At 39.5% G+C, this 18,687-nt stretch overlaps 1 protein-coding gene across 1 annotated transcript in view; it reads right to left on the bottom strand.

Annotated features, from left to right (window-relative positions):
- Window positions 1-3,221: 3,221 nt before the first annotated feature.
- The window catches only part of nudt14 (nudix (nucleoside diphosphate linked moiety X)-type motif 14), a 40,537-nt gene continuing 25,071 nt past the window's right edge, over window positions 3,222-18,687 (bottom strand). Inside the window, exons 3-5 of the mRNA XM_078173916.1 lie at window positions 14,357-14,421; window positions 12,944-13,238; window positions 3,222-11,515 (exon numbers count right to left, since the gene is read on the bottom strand). Coding sequence (XP_078030042.1) covers window positions 11,260-11,515; window positions 12,944-13,238; window positions 14,357-14,421 — 616 coding nt within the window. The 3' untranslated portion in view covers window positions 3,222-11,259. The remainder of the gene's footprint in view (window positions 11,516-12,943; window positions 13,239-14,356; window positions 14,422-18,687) is intronic.

The following is an 18,687-nucleotide window of genomic DNA, read 5'->3' as shown; positions in this document are numbered from 1 at the left end:
ACTAGTTTGACATTTTGTCAAACGCTCACTTCTTTTATCTCTAAGAGTTAGATCAGATAATCAAATCTACTCTAGCTTTTTCCACTTGCTCTCAGTCTTTACGTTACCTGACATCACAGAACTGTCAACTTGATACACTCCATTTCCGTCTTCAGTCTGACATTGCGTTCACTCTCAATCAACACTTCAGTTTTCCTAACCAATCACTGGAGACCAATGTCTGCGCCTGAATCTATCATCATTTTAAGTCCACACTGATGTAGTCATGCCAATTTATCTGTTTTAATGGGATTTAAGAGTGGAGCTGAGCAAAGTAATACAAACTACGATGGGCGATATTGAAAAGACGTCAATTTAGAACACCCTCGATAGCAGTGTTTGTCTTGTCTATAGCGCATGCCACCATTTTTATTACTTCTAATAGGTTCCAGTGCACTGTTTGATTATGTTTGACAATGGCGTTAGTTCCACCCATGGCACTAATTGGCTAATCAAGTCCCCTTGAGGTGCTCATTGGTGAATTTTTATTTTTACCAAAGAAACCGCTGTTTCATGTATCTATGGCAAACGAGGCATTGGCATCAGTCAACTCGAACTCGGTGGAGTGGGTGGATTCAAAGGTCTGGGCCAAGGTAAGTCTTAATGCTAAGCTAGGTTGATTGCCTCTTGGTTCTCACACTTTAATTTAACAGATGAGGGTGGCATCCATAAAGAATATCCTCCAAAATACTGAAGTCTTATTTAAAGGCCTGAAAGTGGAAGAACTAAAACATCTATCTAGAATCATCGAGATCTCTTTACATTTGATGCTGCTGTGAAGTATCTGCGCAATGTCTTCATAGAAACAGCCCCTAATATTCATATAAACGTGCAACTGAACAGGTTTTGAACTGATACTGTGCATTCAACTTTACAGCTACTTGATTTCAGCAATAATATGCCAGCTGACTCATGTTTCAGAACCACCCAGCACTTCTGTCTCAGTCTTAATGTTGTTGAGGTCAAAAGCTTTACAGGAAAGTGAAATAAAAACCTGTTAAGTCTCTTATCTGATGTTTCTATAGAGTGCGTCTTTGCAAGAGTGACATTATCAGAGAAGAGTGGTTTGATACTGAAGTAGGAGGAAGGATAAGCGTGACCTGCTGTCATTTGATCCCAAGCAACATGCTCTTAAGAGAGCAGCAGATGTGTGGTGTAAACATTTGAAAAGAGAAAAGATATAAGGTGAAAGTGATATAGAAATATTCAAGCTTGACAAAAATATAAGGAAATCTAGCCACAGTGTGAATTTAAAGAGTTTTTAAAGTCATTTTTGTCTTCGGAGCAATGACTGAATGAAAATGTTCCTCCGCTGACTCACCTTAGATAAAATCATCTGAACACAGTTTAACTTCTTTTATTTGTGAGAGCCCTGTTTTCACTTCTGGGACACCATCAATCAAGATGCCCATCAAGATCCGATCTGCCGAATTTGCATTTACTTTGGCTTATCTCTAATCAGGATGTGTTTGTTCAGGAGAGATGATGTGTATGAACTGGCTGCATTAAGGCTGCTGACAGATTTATGCAAGCAGCACATAAAGTGCTGTGTATTTCACGTCAACCTGCTGATGTCTGTACTTTCAGTTTCTTGTGTAACAGAAGTCGATTTTTTCACCACTTCATGCAGACATTACTTTAAATCCCCCAGCAGTGTACAAACATCTAACAGTTTGGTAACATTTTATATTACTATACTCATATTTAACATTATCTAGTTGCTCATTAGCATGTTTATTAGCAGCATATTGGCTCTTTATTAGTCATTTTAAAGCACCAATTAATGCCTTATTATGCATGATCATCCTCTACAACTAATAGGCCGTTAACTAATAGTTTCATATTTTCGTAATGTTTTAATAAGTGTTGTATAATGACTCATAAGGAACCACTATGCTACGAATATGCATGTTAATAAGCAACTCTTTAATGGTGAATGTGTATTCCTTCATATAAAGCGTTACTAATAGTTGATAACACACTGTAAAGTTGTAAGAAGATATAAGGATAACTGTTTATTAATGCACATTATTTGACAGTGAGTATAGCCTATAACAACATATTATATGTTGTATTTTAACAACTGTGTGTCACTATATTGTTGTTCATTATCTGTTTACAGAAGCCGCTACACGTGGATGCCCACAGGAAGAGTTGTAAGCAGACACTTATATCTGTGTACAGCTGCATTATAAACCAATTATTAAATGTTTATCTGCTCTTGGGCCTGAAGTAAAGCATTGAGAAATTAGGATATTCCTATATTAATTAGGGGACATGTCAAAGGCTCAAAATAATCGTGGCCAATTTCTTAAGGCCCTGACACACCAAGCTGATGGTTGGATGTCAATCAGTGTTGGGTCATCGGTGATTGTCTCTTGCCCTAGTCAGTGTGGTGTGTCCCGCACTGTTGCCCCTTGTTGGCCCTAGTCTGCTTTTTTTGACTGTTTGAACATGTTGACAGGCGTTGGTGACAGCGGCGCTCATCAGTGAATGAACTCTGATCGGCCGTTCAGCTCAGTGCACGGGAGGAGAAACAGAAGTGAGGAAAGTAAACAAAGAGCTAAATTAAGAGCGAGTGAGGCTAAAACAAACTTGTTACATAACGTAATATTATTTTTCTTTAGCAGAAATGTTTTGTGGTGGGCTGATACTGTTCACTGGTGCATCGTAAATATACTTTGTTCTTTCAGCTCTGGATTATGTTGTTAATGTGCTAACTGGCTAACTAGCATCAAGACGGTCTTCTGGTTTCCCTTATAATACAGGCTACCACCGTCTGCTGGTGTGAAGAGTTATTTCTTCTCATGCAGGTGCAGAATGTGCATGTGGGTTGACCATCGGTTGTAGTCTTTGCGGTGTGTTCATGTACAACTTTTTGGCCAAGACACAGTGACGTCAGACGATGCAGTAGGGGGCCTTCGTGGCCACTTATTCTCTGAAGTCAGTTTGGTGTGTCTGGGCATTAAGTCAACACAATGACACTTCTGAACCTATTAAATACTTAACAGTTTTTGGAAGAAATTTGAAAGTGGGCAATTAATTGTTAAGGAACAGAAATTCTATAGTGTCTCCAAAAACATTGCGCAAAGTGAATTTCTATTTTTCGTATTCTGTAGTAATTCTGACATTCTCCTATGAGTAAACTTGAAAAGTGACTCAATAATTACAGGACAAAAAAAGACATTTCGGGCATCAAACCCATTTTATTTCAACTTAATGCAGTTTAATCCAACACAGTTAGTGCACATGCAAAGTATCATATTTAAATATATATTGTATGTTTGTACCAAGTGTCATGTTTTAAAAGTTGTAATATTTCAACATTTAGGTAATAAATTAACAAAATTGAAACATTACTGAAAACACTGCCCACAATGAGTATACACTTTTAATAAAGCATAAAATACATGATAAATTCGTGAAACTGCAATGTTTGTGTTTGTACTTTTTTTTTTCTCAGAAATAATTTTTTTTAAAATAAAAATTCAGTGAAAGACACCAGAAATAAAAAAGAAAAAGAAATCACAATTTGACAAATTTCTTTATGTCTCTACCATGAAAAAAATCATAATACTTCTTTCACTTAAAGGTATTATGTGTAGGATTTTCACTAAATATCACACTACGCAACAGAATAACATGTGCTACACTTTAAAGTCACTATGAACTGCTTAATAGCAGCAAATCTGATTATCTTCCCTTTGTTGCCTCTGAATATTCAGCTACCGGTCTGCCAATGACGAAGCAAACGTGACCGACTTCATCCAAAAATCAAAGGTGCCTTTTCCAACAAACAAAGGAGTATAGTAGTAGATCACCAGAGGTAATGTTTGAACTGTCACATCCGTGGTCCCAGTTATACTTTAACAGTAATTAGAGAATACTACACATAGCACCTTTAAAAACATGATTCATTGTTGCTCAGCTAATGATCATTGAAAACACGGTAAGAACAAAACATTAACAGAAGACAAAAAAAGAAAAACGATCACAGTTGAAGAAGCAACTACAGCGTAGCCATGGGGGTATGTCTATAAAAGTCTGGTACCGATGAATTAAGTATTCTGTCACAGAGAACCACTGAGTGTTAACGTTTCTGACTTGTTGCTGAGAATTTGATATGTCAGCGCCTTAGAAGCAAGCAAACGGACACAAAATATTTTCATTATGTGCCTGAGTGATGGAGGTAGAAATGTCCAATGCTGGGCTAATGGTTAAAATCCAGCATAGGCAAGAATGAATAATACAACCATTTACCCACCTCATATATTAGAGTTTTATTTAGTAGAAGTAGCATATGGCTTAACAGAGGCACAGTCTGCAACCTCACTGTGGACTGTCAAAGGTGCATTTACGTTTGTCGTAGAGGGGAAGGTCCGGCTTGTCGCGGTGGGAGACTTAAAGGAAAAGTTAAACATTTTCTTGAGTTAGATGAGAAAATTGAAACAACTCCTATGGCTGTACAGGTAATATGAAGATGCAGCCAGCAGCTGGTTAGCTTTGCTTAGCACAGAGACTGGAAACCAAGTGGCAACCTCCGGGGCTGAAAAATGAAGCCAACATGGAAGCACAGAAAAAAGTTGATCCCCATAGACCCCTGTGTTAAAGTGCCCAACTTTAGCGCAGAAATAAATGCGTTTACAGCCTGGTACAAAAAACAACTTGGTCTCTATAGTTATTTTACCTCTTCACTGTTTTGTCTTTCCATTGATGCGAGAAGCCGCTGGCCCCCAGGTATTTTCATATTATCTAATCTGGCCCCCATAAGTACATTTTGTTTTAATGTCTTTAAGCCTGTTTTTCACCCAAGAAAATTAGCATTAGCATTATCACAGTTAACCACAGATTGTAAATGCAGTGCTAATCAAGCGAACACCTAACATTAGGGTTAGCTCCAGGGTTAGCTTCTGGTTCCAAAAATCCAAGATGGTGATGGTCAAAATACCAAACTTGAGGCTTCAAAACAAGAGTCCACAAATCAATGGGAAATGCCTTGATGACTACGTCCACTGTTTTTATACACTCTTTGCTGGAAACCAGGAAACAGCTAGCCAAATATAACAGCTTAAGTTCACTAATTAACACACTGTTTCTTTGTTTAATCCGTACAAAAAACTAACAGGGATTGTTTATGGAACAATTGCTTACTCAGGAGCAGTCAACAGGCAACCAGAGCGATTACTGGTCCCAGCCAAGAAACAGCCTGCTATTGACCCCCTGTAAATTTCTTTCTACAGAGTTTAAGATACAATGTGTTATTTACTGAGCTCTGAAGGTGCCATTAGGCAAATTTTGTTACCTTTTGACAGAGCCAGGTTAGCAGTCCTGTTTACAGTCTTTATGCTAAGCTAAATTAGCTAGCTACTGGCTGTAGCTTCATATTTATTGCACAGATGCATGGGTGGTATCAATCTGCTCATCTAACTCTAAGCAAAAAGGGAAATTAGGGTATTTTCAAAAATGTCAAACTTTTCCTTTAAGTCCTCCAAGAACACTGTCACTCACCAGTGTTACCAACCTTTATATGGCTTCAATTAGAATAAAGTCAACACTATGAGAATGCAGTTTGGCTTTAAACTGAAATTTTAGCATTTTACGCAGAAAACATGCAAGTTTTAAATAAATGAGATTAAAAAAACATAGCCTGTTACATGCGAATAGCTTATAAAACTAATAAAAAGTGATAAGTATAAAATAGACTGCAGGTCAACTTGTGAGTTTTAGCTCCACAGACTGAAGAAGAAAATACAGACCTATATAATTTTCCATCATATTTTTTAACTGCCTATATAGAGAAGCTGGCTGAACCAGCTGGACCTGAAGTGCTGCCACACTCGTCGTGTTTCATTTGGCAACCGAATTCTCTTCAACAATCAAGCTCAAATCAAACATCTTGAGACGTTAGGCTTGATCCCTCCCACTCGCAGCTGCTATCTATTTTAGTTGATGCCACTTTTGTTATGTCAATCATTAAAGGCCGCTGTATGTCCTCAGTCGGGTTCAATACACGCACTAGACTTTCAGATAATAGCCAGAGGAAAGGTGTGCAGAAATATGTACTGGTGTTGGCTTGCCGGCTGATACCACCCACAGTGACAAGCCTATGGAGAAGGCAAAGAAAAGCCTTGTGTGTGTTGATGGTTACTTTCCTGAAAAGAAAAAATACTTTCAGCCAAAGTGGCAGTTCTCCACATTTGACAGGCACATAAAGTTACAGACTGGCCTTAAAAGTTGAATGGCTTTGTTTGTCACATAGAAGTTGGCCTCATTTCAGCAAACTGAGATGATATTTTAATACACAGAGGAATATCTTTTTTTTTTTTTTTTTTTTTTGAATGACTATGGCTAAACCGTTTAAAATGTGGGCAACAGGTTTTGTAATGAGTTATTCCAAGACAAAAAGTGACCATTTTCATTATTATCATGTGTTCATCTCATCCTCAACAAGAACAAGACGATGGAAAACTGTGAGCACCATTGGAAATCTTTCAGTGAGGTTCTCCATTAAACTTGACAAGTGTTGACAGATCCATTTAGACCTTATTCAACTGAAGACTTAAGAAAAAATTGACCCTGTTTACATGAATACTAAGATTCCTCTATTATTCCGAAAACGACAATATTCTGAATTTGATACCGGTCATGTAAACAGCATATTCCAGTTTTCTGAACTAGGCCTTTTTTCAAATGAAGATTTCCTGTGGAATATGCTGGTAGTATTCCAGTGGGCGGCACGGTGGTGCTGTGGTTAGCATTGTCGCATCACAGCAAGAGGGTTCCTGGTTCGAACCCAGAGTGGGGAGTTCCAGAACCCAGAGTGGGGGGTTCGAACCCAGGGTGGGGTAGCCCTTCTGTGGGTACTCCGGAGTGGGTCTCTGGGTTCTTCGACTTCCTCCCACAATCCAAAGACATGCAAGTTAGGTTAATTGGTGACCCTAAAATGGCCGCAGGTGTGAACGTGAGCGTGACTGGTTGTCTGCAACAGTCTGGTGACCTGTCAAGGATGTACCCTGCCTCTTGCCCAATGTCAGCTGGCACAGGCTCCAGCCTATTCTTTGGACAGATTCATAATATGCGTCTCAATTGGGGTTTTTACTGAAGTTTGCAACACACGGCCTCTCGCCTGTTTCTGGGCAGCTCTATGGGTTGCCATGGATATGCTGTGGGCAAACCAACTCGCCAACAGTTTGCACAACTGTTGGGTATAGGTGCATGCCCCAAAGTAAAGCCCACATTTCTGGTCAGAGGGGGAAACACACCTACTTCTAAACATTATTAAAGACTTAGATTTCAACAGGTTTTTGGATATGCGCAAATATTGCAACACCAACTGTTTCAAGAAGGTGGTTGATGGAATAAAAGACAGCTTATCCATTTTTCCATATTTTGATGTGACAGAGAACATGCTAGGGCACATTAATCGGAGTGTGCGTGACTGCATGTGAAAGGGAATATTAGTGGTCTATTCTTTTTCATTAGTCATGAAAACAGGTTAGTAGGTATATTGTCATTTTTGGAAAAAGGGCAAAGACCCGGAATATTTATGCAGGTACACGTAGTCAATGTCACATGGAAGACGATGGAGGAAATAAGAAGGGTGAGGGATCTAATGAGGATAAGGTGCCAGATAGCTTTCTAAAAGCTAAATGATAAGAAACTTATTTCAGGCTATTATGGTGGCTGGTTATCACAATGTAAAATATAGTGAAGAAAATATTGTTAAAAAGCCCTGCACTACAACCCAAGCTTTTAGCCCACGCTACACATAACACTAACAAGTTGTCCAGTGGTCATTCCATGGTTTTCCAAAGGTGCTTTCCACATTTTTCCAAACTTGTTAAAATAGATACATCCTGTATTTTTATATGTTTGAAATTTTGGATTTGAATTGAGCAAATGAGAGTTATCTTTCTTTTTCCAATATAAAAATCAACAAAATCAAAAGAATTCAAGCAGTTTGAGCAAACCGTACAATCCTACATCAAGGGATGATCTTGGATGGACCCAAGGATTAAGAAGCTCAATGACTGGGCGTAGGGGGAGCTAAATATGGCTTCAGGGTTCTGCATATATTCCTACACAGTCTGGGTGTAAATATTTGACTCACTGTGTGGTGCATACTAAGTTTGCTTGAATCAAATTCTCTTCACTTTGTTTGTGCAGATAAAAACGATGCATTTAGAGCTTAAGCGGCACCAGATAACCGTGAGATGCCTGAAACTGATGCTGAAGTACACACACCTAACAGATAAATAAAAAAAGACAAAAATCACAAGGTTTTATGGGTAAAAGAAGACAAATGTTCACATTTGATTGTCAGCTGTTCTTCGGGTTCAAAAAACCCAAAAGAACAAAAATAAATCCTGGACTGATGATCATATTCACTGGAGTATTTCTTCGTTTTCACATTTATTTTTTGTGTTTGTTTGATTTTACTTTAACGCCGTCAGTATGTTCAACATGTTATTAACGTTGCACTTAAAACTCTTACAAATAACTAACTCACAGTAATTTGTAATTTCATTTTGTAGTCAACAAAACCACCAAGTTATTCAGGCAGGTCTTTTTTTTTTCTTTTTTTTTTAAATAACTGTTAAATTTCAGTCACTTCATCTTGTCATGTTTTCCACCCTCCAAACTACAAACAAAGGCGTAGTTCTCTTGTTATCTAACTGTATAAATCATGAGATGTGTTGTCTTTTTTTAAGTGAGCAGTAATTTTCTAAAAACACTATTGTTTTTGCAGGACTTGCATATTTTTAAGAAAACTACAAGTTGGGGGAATTTCTTCTTTTTCACACGTTAGTTAATATATGAAGTACCAGCCCTTTTAGAATGAAGAAAAATACTAACACATAGTAAGAACCTTGTTGCCTCTAAGCTCCAAGTGATTTTGAAATATAATAAAATGCTGGTCATCGTCACATTCAGAGATCCACCCTGAACCTGACCGAACGTTTGACTATTTGGACCTGAGATTTTGGCAAACTACTGTTTGTGAGATTAGATTTGTGTGTTAATGACTATCCAAAGTTTACTTCACAGATTCACTCCGAAATGGATTATGACCAAAGGCAATCTTTTAGATGGTTCAAGTCATTTTAAATATGCTCCGACACCCGCATCATTGTGTTCAAAATGTAATCTTGACATGCCGGGTATAAAGTGAACTCTCTAGAGATGAATTTGATCGTGATGAAACTGATAAAAAATAGAGGATTTAGCCTTTATATAGTCTTCTCTACTGTATTTCCAGTGTGTCTTTATCTCAGGAACAAAACATGCAACAGAGTAAAAAGACTTCCTTCAAAACAAAAGCTAAATCGAAGCTATTCACTGACATGTTACAGCACAAGTATCTGTAACTCAGAGCAGGATTGTGCTTGAAAACACCTAAAACTGAGATTAGGCCCTCTGTGCAGGGGAAGGTAGATGTATGCTTTGTCTGTGGTGTGAACACCTAACTCACATTTCCACTTTTTTGTAGAAGAAAAAAAGTCTGTTAATATGTCCACTGGTTTGACTTTATGAAGATTTTCAAGCAGAGTTGCTTTCAGTGACTGAGTGATTGTTTAGACTGGGGTACTATGATAAGTATTGCTTAAAGGCTGTGGATCAGACAAATTAACTGAGGCATGCTTGAACAAGTGGTGGTTAAAACACACCTCACACCTCAATCATTACAAGGCCCCACCATTGACTAGCATAGTTTTTGCATTACTGGATCATGGATTAAAGGAATACTCCACTGTTTTTTTAATTTATCTCGATAACTTTAATGGTTCAAGTCATGACGGGTACAAAAAATTGTCGCCATTGTTAATGTAACGTGTATTGTTTATAATAGATGGAAAATTATGCTAGCATACTTTGTCAGGCAAGTAGAAAAGTTTGCATGAACTCCAATGCATATATCAGGCCCTCCAGGATGTTGCAATCTCAGCCAATCCCCATGAATTCTGCTCCAGCTTGCAACCTCGTCCAATCACAGCAAATTTACTGCAAATTAAGTATTTAAAATGCATAAAATCTCATTATAGAGCTGCAAAGCATATTGAGTCGCTCAGCGTCTCCTTGCCCCATTTTCCTACTGTCTCTTACTCTCTATTTATCATCAGATTGCTGCTGCAGGAGTGTGAGCTCTGTGCCTGGGTTGTAGGTAACAGACACACAGTGACAGGGCTAACATTAGCATCACATGGCTGACATTACGGTTCTGTTTTTTTTTTTAACGGGTTTAATGACAGAGTTGAGCTATTTTGGTGTTGGTCTAAGATTGCTGGGACTCTTTTACGGCTTGGTGTTGGATGTTAGCCACTGCTGCTTTGTTAGCTCGTGTTAGCTGGGCAGAGAGAGCAGGAGACCAGCTCACTACGACAGTCCTTCAACGCCGCATTGGACGGCTGCATCAGCTGATCTGTGGGAACCACTGAATGCTCATAGGCTCTAAATCTGAGACAGTATCGCAACTATTTTTAGAATTTTACCTGCCTCTGCAATTCATCGCAAAATTAAACATTAAACATTGCGACATGCATCACAATTTTTGTTAGAAAAGCTACTGTGAAATCAGGCATTTCAGGCTGCAAGAATCCCCAAAAAATATTTACTTTAGCATGCTAAAATGTTAGCAAACCAAGGCTAACCAAGGGCACATGGCTGGTTAGCATCACAGAGTTTGTAATGAATGTTGGGTGTTTGAGAATCCTTGGAACAAGCTGGAATTTGACTGTCGGCAGAGTGTTAAATGGCTCTTTCTCAGCCAATATCAGATGTGTTTGAAATACTTTTTTGTATTTTATAAATGCTGGTGACATTCAAGAGCCTACACTAAAAACAGTGGAGTATTCCTTTAATCAAGGGCAGGCAAATGAAATCAGTGATATGCAGCCATTTATAACAGATGGCACAATAAATAAAATCAACAGACTTTAAAAAAAAAAGTATCAAGAAGAGAAAAATGTGCCAGTGACAACCAGCTATGGCAAATTAGTTTTTAGGAAAAATATTAAGACCACATGAAACTCAAAAAGGTAAACAGGACAAAACTTAAAGATACCCGTTGGCAACAAGACAAGGGGCCCACCTTTCATCATGTACCAATAAGCAAAAAAGGCAATACAGGATGAAGAGCCATGAGGGGAGGAGTGGATGTGCTGGGCCAGTGTTTGATTTAATTTGGAATACATGGTATAAAGAGGGTTTATTTAATACTAGTTACACGTTGGTGGAGATCTTGTACTTGGGAGACATGTTATTATGGAACCAGATGAAACTAAAAATGACACCCATGGTTTTGGGTATACGCTCGTCGTAAGCAAACGTCATGGCCTCGTGCAGCGGGACTTTGACCACCTCGATAAGCTCTCCCTCCCGTGGCTCACCTCCGCCTGCGCTCACGCAGTTGTCGTCAGACACCTCGGCGTAAAACATGGTCTGCTTGGACCCCGTTACACCTACGCCTGACCTGTAGGTGAGGATAAGGGAGAGAAAAAATAAACTGGTATTTTTTGCCCAAAAGATGAAGACATACTGCTGCACCCAATCTTGATACGGAGACGAATGAAAGCTGTACAGCTCATTCTTTGAATGCTGGTTATAAGCAACATACATGAACACTAGTATTTTCTAGGCATTTCTTAGCCATTTAAGCCCAACAGACCTTGTGCTGTCTACTATTAGCACAGAGCTTCACCACACCATGCGCCTCTGTCAGAAACACCCTCATAGGGGTCCTGAGGGTTAAGATGATACCTATCTATTTAATGGAAGCAGCCCACACATAACAATGGTCATAGACAACACCAACAGAGTCACAGGAGGCGTTCAAGTCAAATCAAAAGCACAGTTATGAGAGCTGTCAGTCAAAGCTGTCCAGGTGCTGCTGTTTAATGTGGGACTGCTCATCTCCTAAAACTTTAAACTTCTGTATCAAGACAGTGAGCTAATAATCTGTTGACAAAGATGGATGATTCCCCTGAAGCTTCTTTCTAACTCACTAACATAACCTCAGGGTTTGTAGTTGCTCTTCTTCAGTCCAATGTGTTATCATTATGGCACTTTCTCTAAAAGTCACCAACTCTAGGTTACATTTTTGATTCTTAATATTTTTCAACCAAACTAATTTTTCAAACTGGACTCATGAAAATGCATACTTTCCTTCAGGGTGCACCAGATTGTGTGAATCTGTGCTCTGAGAGTGTGATGCTCTGAATAACTGAACGGTGGATACTCGATGAGCAGTTCAGCTCCAAACATAGACTAGAATTACCACTTTGCAGTTGTATGCCTCTGCAAACCAGTCAAGTTGCAGTTACAGTTTACATCCATGTCTGTGAATACACGGACGCCTCATATACATCTTCCCCCTGGCAGCACACGTGATCTATAAAATCAGCACAGTTTCAAGGTCCACACCCAAATTTGAAGAAAGTCTCTCATAGTGTTATTGAGATATGGCGTTCACAAGAATGGGACAGATGGACAGACAGATAACCTGAAAACATAATGCCTCCGACCACGGTTATCACCAGAGCAGAGGCATGAAAACCAAAATGTATGAATGCTGATATCGGGGCAGGCCACCACGAATAAATGATTGTGTGGGAAACACTGCAATAAATCCAGATAAAGAAGCAAAGCTGAAAATGTGGGGTGTTTCTGAGGCTCAGGGAGGTCTGGAAATTAAAAATTAAAATGATATCAAATAGGACAGCAGGATATTAACTGTTAGGGGATGAAAAATCCAGTGGGGGTGACTAAAGCAGATATTAATAAGACAATGAAAAACATGAAAACCTTCTTTCTGTTGGGAATATACAGGTTTTAAGTAAAAGGTCTTCATCAAGTTTATTCACAAAACTTCAGTACACACAAATGTGTGCGGTCAGCTCACCTGTAGGAAGTAATCCTCTTCAGTTTAGATGCAGGCACATCGTAGCCGCACTCCTCCAGCACCTCCTGCCGGGCGATCTCCTCCAGAGATAGGTCAGGTTTGTCCACCAGCCCGGCGCAGAGCTCGTAGGTGACCCCCGCCGAGGCCGGGGGCCACTGAGAAGAGCTCTCCCCCTCTGAGGCCGACTGGCCCTCCTGCGACTCGGGGGCAGGGGCGGCAGCTTCGGTGGCGCCCTCCTCGCTTTTTTCAGCAGACTGAGGCGGCTGCATCTTGGTCCTTTCCCACTCACACATGTATACAGCTGGTGGTGGAGAAGACAGAGAATGTCGAACCTGACATTTTTGCATACTTTTCTCTAATCCTTTTTGTCTAACATGTTAACACGTCTATTTTTTAAAGTAATAAACTTAAAAGTAAGAATATGTTTTACAGCTACTACCAGCAGCTCCTCAACATTAAGGACTGGCTGCTGTTTTTTTTTTTTTGCTTCATATCATTCTGAATTCAGTTTTTTGTGGTTTTGGACTATTGGTGACATACAACGTTATTTGAATATAATGAACCCAATTCTATGGAAATGTGTGCTGGGCATTTTTCACTATTTTTGGATATTCTATAGACTATAATTAATCAATTAAATGGAAAAATAATTGACAAATTAACACCTGCTGTAACAGTCGTTATTTGTAGCCCCATAGGATGCATGTTAATCCTTGAAAGCTTCCATGCAGTTAAAATGCTGATTTTAACACTGTTAATTTAATTGTAAATATGGACTGGGAAATTCAAATGTTAAGCCAATGCAATATAATATTCAGATATAATAATCTGGATTTTAAATCAGTACAATATAAAGGTTTTATAATAGAGGCACCCTGCCACACCTGAAATAAGGAGTGCCTCTGCTAACCCCAACATAAACTATTACATTATTATGAAACATAATCAATTTCCTGAATGAAACCCTTTATTGACCCTGAACAACAAACATATTTCTAAACATTTATTGTCTGATACCATAAGCAGACCAACATATCGCACACTCCCAGTAGCTTGTAGACAAACTCTGATTTCTTTCAGATAAAGGAGTTTTTTTGAAATGAGAGAGGAGAGGAAAAAAATATATCAATGCCCAGACTTCCTTGAATTTAGCACAGTGTGGTGTGGAACAGTCCCTGGCGACTTCCGCCAAAGGAGGTTAGGGCTGCTTTGTAATGGGGCCTCTTGCGGTCTATTTATGAGCCTGCATTGTTACTGAGATCCAGTAGAATAAACAGGGATTGTAATGTACTGCTTTTTTAGTGAAAGTGCCCACAGGATATATATAACAATCTAGATCTCGCTGAGTGACAAGAGGAAAATGAATTAACTCGACTGCAGAGTGCAGTTAGTCTCCTGCTTGGTGCGGTGGAAACTTACCTGGACGGAACTGCTTGACGAGGACAAAACAGTGTGAGCTGGTGTTGAAGATCAGGACTGATACACTGAAGGGAAAGAGACAAAAAGGCAAGTTTAAGTAAAATCAGACAACTTCTTTTTGACACTGAATGTTCCTACTGATCTGGTTTTATCTTTCAGCATATAGAAGAATGTGGCTCCAGGAGAGCAGTTGGTCATGGCTGGATCAGCTTTTTAAAAACCACCACTTATCAGAGAAAAGGCAGTCAGGGGTTAATATATTTAAAGGAGTGTCCAACATTTCGGGACGGTGGGTCCACAAGTGTTCTAGGCATGTAAATCTCCTTGATACGATCAACATGACAAAATAATGTAACACAAAAATCACTCTGGGAAACAACAAGAACGAGTCCCTTTAACAAAAATGGTAAGTATCTGAATTATTAGGACGAATGGACACGCTAACCACTTATTAACTGACCTCTCATCCAATCAGAGTGCCATATTACCGCCTAGTTTATCTTTCTATTGGACAATTCCTGTTGGACAGTAAGTATAAGGGCAGATATCGTCCTAAAACTGAAGTGGATGCATTTGTACAGTATGTCTATACCACATAGGATGTCTGCATACACAAGGCTGCTCACCGTGTGTCGGTATACATGGTATGCAAACAGTCCACAGCGTCTTAAGTGCTATATCACAGCCAACTGGACTTGCTTGATTTTCATGAAGATGGTTCACTTCGGTTTGGTGAAATGTCTTCAAGAAAATCAAGCAAGTCTAGTTGGCTGTGATATAGCACTTAAGCTTACCATGACCTGGATGACTGAGAATCTCCACCAACAAGTCCATAGTGTCTTAAATTTTGGGCTGAATGTGGACTATCCATACAAACCCCTGGACATTGGAAGAAGAAATTCACACGGACCCTTGCGGTCAAGCAGATGCTGGCAACATAATTTGGGCTTAAAATGTGGATTAAAAATATGGTTAAAGTCTGAATCAACTACCTGAAATGAAAGCATACACAAGAGACTGAATTCTAACAACCATTTGAAAAAATAAAGGGAAAGATAGTGGCTTAAGACACATGTCAATACACTCATGTCTGTTGTTTTTAATGCTACCCATTACTCCGTCCGCATCCTTTATTGAGATACACAATTTTCCTATTCCTCAGCAATGCAAGGAGAATCCAGGCTACCGTACCGAAGCTTTCTGTATGACACATCTAGTTTGCACACTAAAACTCTTTTCCTTTTGTTCGCTAAATTCTAAAAGAAATGCATTACAGTCTTTGAAACTTTATTTTAATAAAATCAATGCTAAGTGCCAAACGAAAACGAAACTAAAACACTCCTGTGAATTGAGAGGGCCACATTTAAACGATGACATTCAACAAGCAGGATGTAGAGATAAAATAAGAAGGAAGGTCACTATGATATGCTTCACCACTGGCACTCAATCAGCTGTAAACACACAGGTGGTTCATTGCTCTGTGTGTGTGTGTGTGTGTGTCTGTGTGTGTCTGTGAGTGTGAGTGTGAGTGTGAGTATGTGAGCGTGACTGTCGCTGCCAGTGGAGACTTGAGGCCTGGGGTCGGTGTTGGGAAAGCGGATGTGTCTGAGGCGGCAGGAAGCCCTGCCCTGTCTTTCCCATGGTGAGAGGGAACCAGGACGCTGCTATTACAACTGGTTTCTGCAGCGCCTGGGTTGATACTGATTTAATATCCGTTTGCAATACCAATATTTAAATGTAAAGTCCAAAGCCTGTTTTCAACAATATGTAGGCATGTTAGCTGACCTGGCATTTTAAGGCTAAAATGAAAAAGTGCCCAGAAACTTACAGTGGGGTTACAGTTATGCTGTTGGAAACTGAGGTTCGAGTAAACACAAGTGGACAGTCAGACAGGTACTAAACAAGCTACCACTTTATTTGGAGGTAAAAGACTGACAATTCCGAAGCACCAACCTCCGGGCCGAAATATAAAGCCAACGCAAAAGTGCCAAAAACTGCAGTTCCTAAAATAGCCACATGAGGCTGGCTCCAAAACAGAATAGATCCCCATCCACACCAATGTTAAGTGCCCCACTTTACAGCAGAAATAAATACGTTTACAGCCTGGTACAAAAAACAGTGTTGATCTCTATAGCTAATTTCAACCTTCATGACAACTGTACAGGAGGTGATTTTTTTTATACAACTCACCCATTGTCATTTCACTGAAGCTTAAAGTTACACATAGTTAAGGGCAGAGCTGCTTGAGAGACAGGCTGTGTGCAAGGCATCAATATAGTCTATAGCTGCATTTCCACCAAACACTTTCAATACAGTACCCTCAGTACCTAAACCTTTTTGCGTTTAGGCTGCAGACAGTACTGTTAATGTAAGCGAAGTTGATACCAGATGATAGCTGCGTCACTGCTCTGTCCAGCACTCACTGTATTTACTCTTCACCGACATTGTCTGCAACTCACTGATCATCCCAGAACAGGGCTGGACGACATTTCCAGTACAAAAAAAGAACGAACTGGAGTATTTAGAGCCCCGGTGTAGTGCTGGAATGACACTCTGCTGCTTTTTTTCTCCATGTGAGGAAATACAGCATCTGCAGTTTACATAAACCAGTTGAAATTCACATATATTTTTAAGTGCTTAAAGATCCAATCATCACTAAAGAGAATGACATGCAAGAGAGCCATTCAAAATAGATGCAATGGTCAGAGTTATCATGTTGATATTTAAGGTGTGTTTGATTTATGATGTCAAGTCATGCAGTGAGTAACATGCAAGAAAGTATTCTACTTTAAAAGTTGCCGGTAGCTGCCGGCAGTTTGAGCAACATGGTACATAAAAAATGCCAAACTCTAGGCATCAAAATGGGAGTCTACAAACCACTGGGTGATACCACAGATGCTACGTTCATTATTTTAATACATTATATGATAATTCCTCACTGCAGGGACGTTCATGACAGTTTGGGTAATAATACAACCGTTCAGCTTTGATTTTACTTCCAAATAAATTTGATTTAACTTGCTATTTGTCAGAAACTCTCGTCACATTTGTTTGCTGGACCTTTCTTTTGCTTCACTGTTGCAGAAGTAAAAAAAATCTCAGCAATTTACTGAGTGAGTTTAGTGATATTATTGGTGATAGAACCGATGACCAGAGCTATGAAAAAACAACAATGACAAAAAGTCAAAATATGCCAGCTAAAAGACACATTATTGATTTGTGGCCCCGACAACAGCTTCTCGATGTGTGATAAGAAAACATCATTTGTGTCTCAGCTGCTGATTAAAAAGCCTCCATGTTAAAGGCCTCAAATCTGGGCCAAGGCAGCTATAGTAACCTCTGCCACTTGTTCATCCACTTCCTTCCTCCATCACTCCTTTCTTGACTCTCATCTCCTTGACAGAGAGGACACAGAGCATTTTTTTAAACTTCCTTCTTCCTTGGAAATTGAACAGAGCTTGACTCATCACTCCATCAATGTCTTCGTCTTTAATCCACAGATCATGTTGATAAATGCAAAGGAGAATAGCCATCAAAACTTAAACAGTTCTTCAGCAAGTAGGCTATGTACCAAACATCTGAGAAATGAAAATCCAGTACTGATATTAGTGGAAGCCTACAGCTGTAAAAGATCTTGTGGGGGGATATCGTCACAGAGAACAAGTATGAATGAGATAATGTGGTAGATCTGGGCTAAAAGTGGGACACCAGGGCCTGAGGCTTGAGAGCGGTCCCCTGGGGCAGGTCTGGGTCTTGTAGTGCTGTTCCACACCATTACTGCTGTTCTACAGCTTTTCACTGAAGAAAAATGCTCTAATGGTTAAACCAAGAAGCAGGCTAAACGGACGCTCAGGACTTTTCATGCACCGTTAAGCTTTCTCTGCGGGGCTCCTGGCTGGGCAGTGGGAAAACTGGGTTATGGCAGACAGAGGAGCAGGACTTAAGGTGACTACTGGGTGTGCTGTAAGGCTTATGGTATCAAGACACTATCATCAGCTCTTACGAGGGAATAACTGGGTTATGTGCCAATTAAATTTACTTTAAGTTCTGTAAACTTCTGTTAATTGAGATACAGTACATTTGTATGCACCATGTGACAGAAAGTGGTTTTTTTATTGACTAGTGAGGCTCTAAATAAATGTGATTTATGGTACCCCTTTCCACTAAAATTAGCACATGTACGTGGATTTATTAGACACTAGAAAAACCCACTAAAAATAGGCTGTGACTCCTTTCCCATTGACAGTGGACTAGAGCTGTGTACACGGCTCCGTTGCAGATGAGGATGCCTTTCTGTTTTTTGTTTTTTTTTTTACTGGTGTGTCACATTT

This window comes from Epinephelus lanceolatus, chromosome 13 (genome assembly GCF_041903045.1).
Source record: "Epinephelus lanceolatus isolate andai-2023 chromosome 13, ASM4190304v1, whole genome shotgun sequence".
NCBI classification, from domain to species: domain Eukaryota; kingdom Metazoa; phylum Chordata; class Actinopteri; order Perciformes; family Serranidae; genus Epinephelus; species Epinephelus lanceolatus.
Note: the sequence above shows the minus strand (reverse complement) of the source record. Positions and strands in the feature narration are given on the sequence as shown.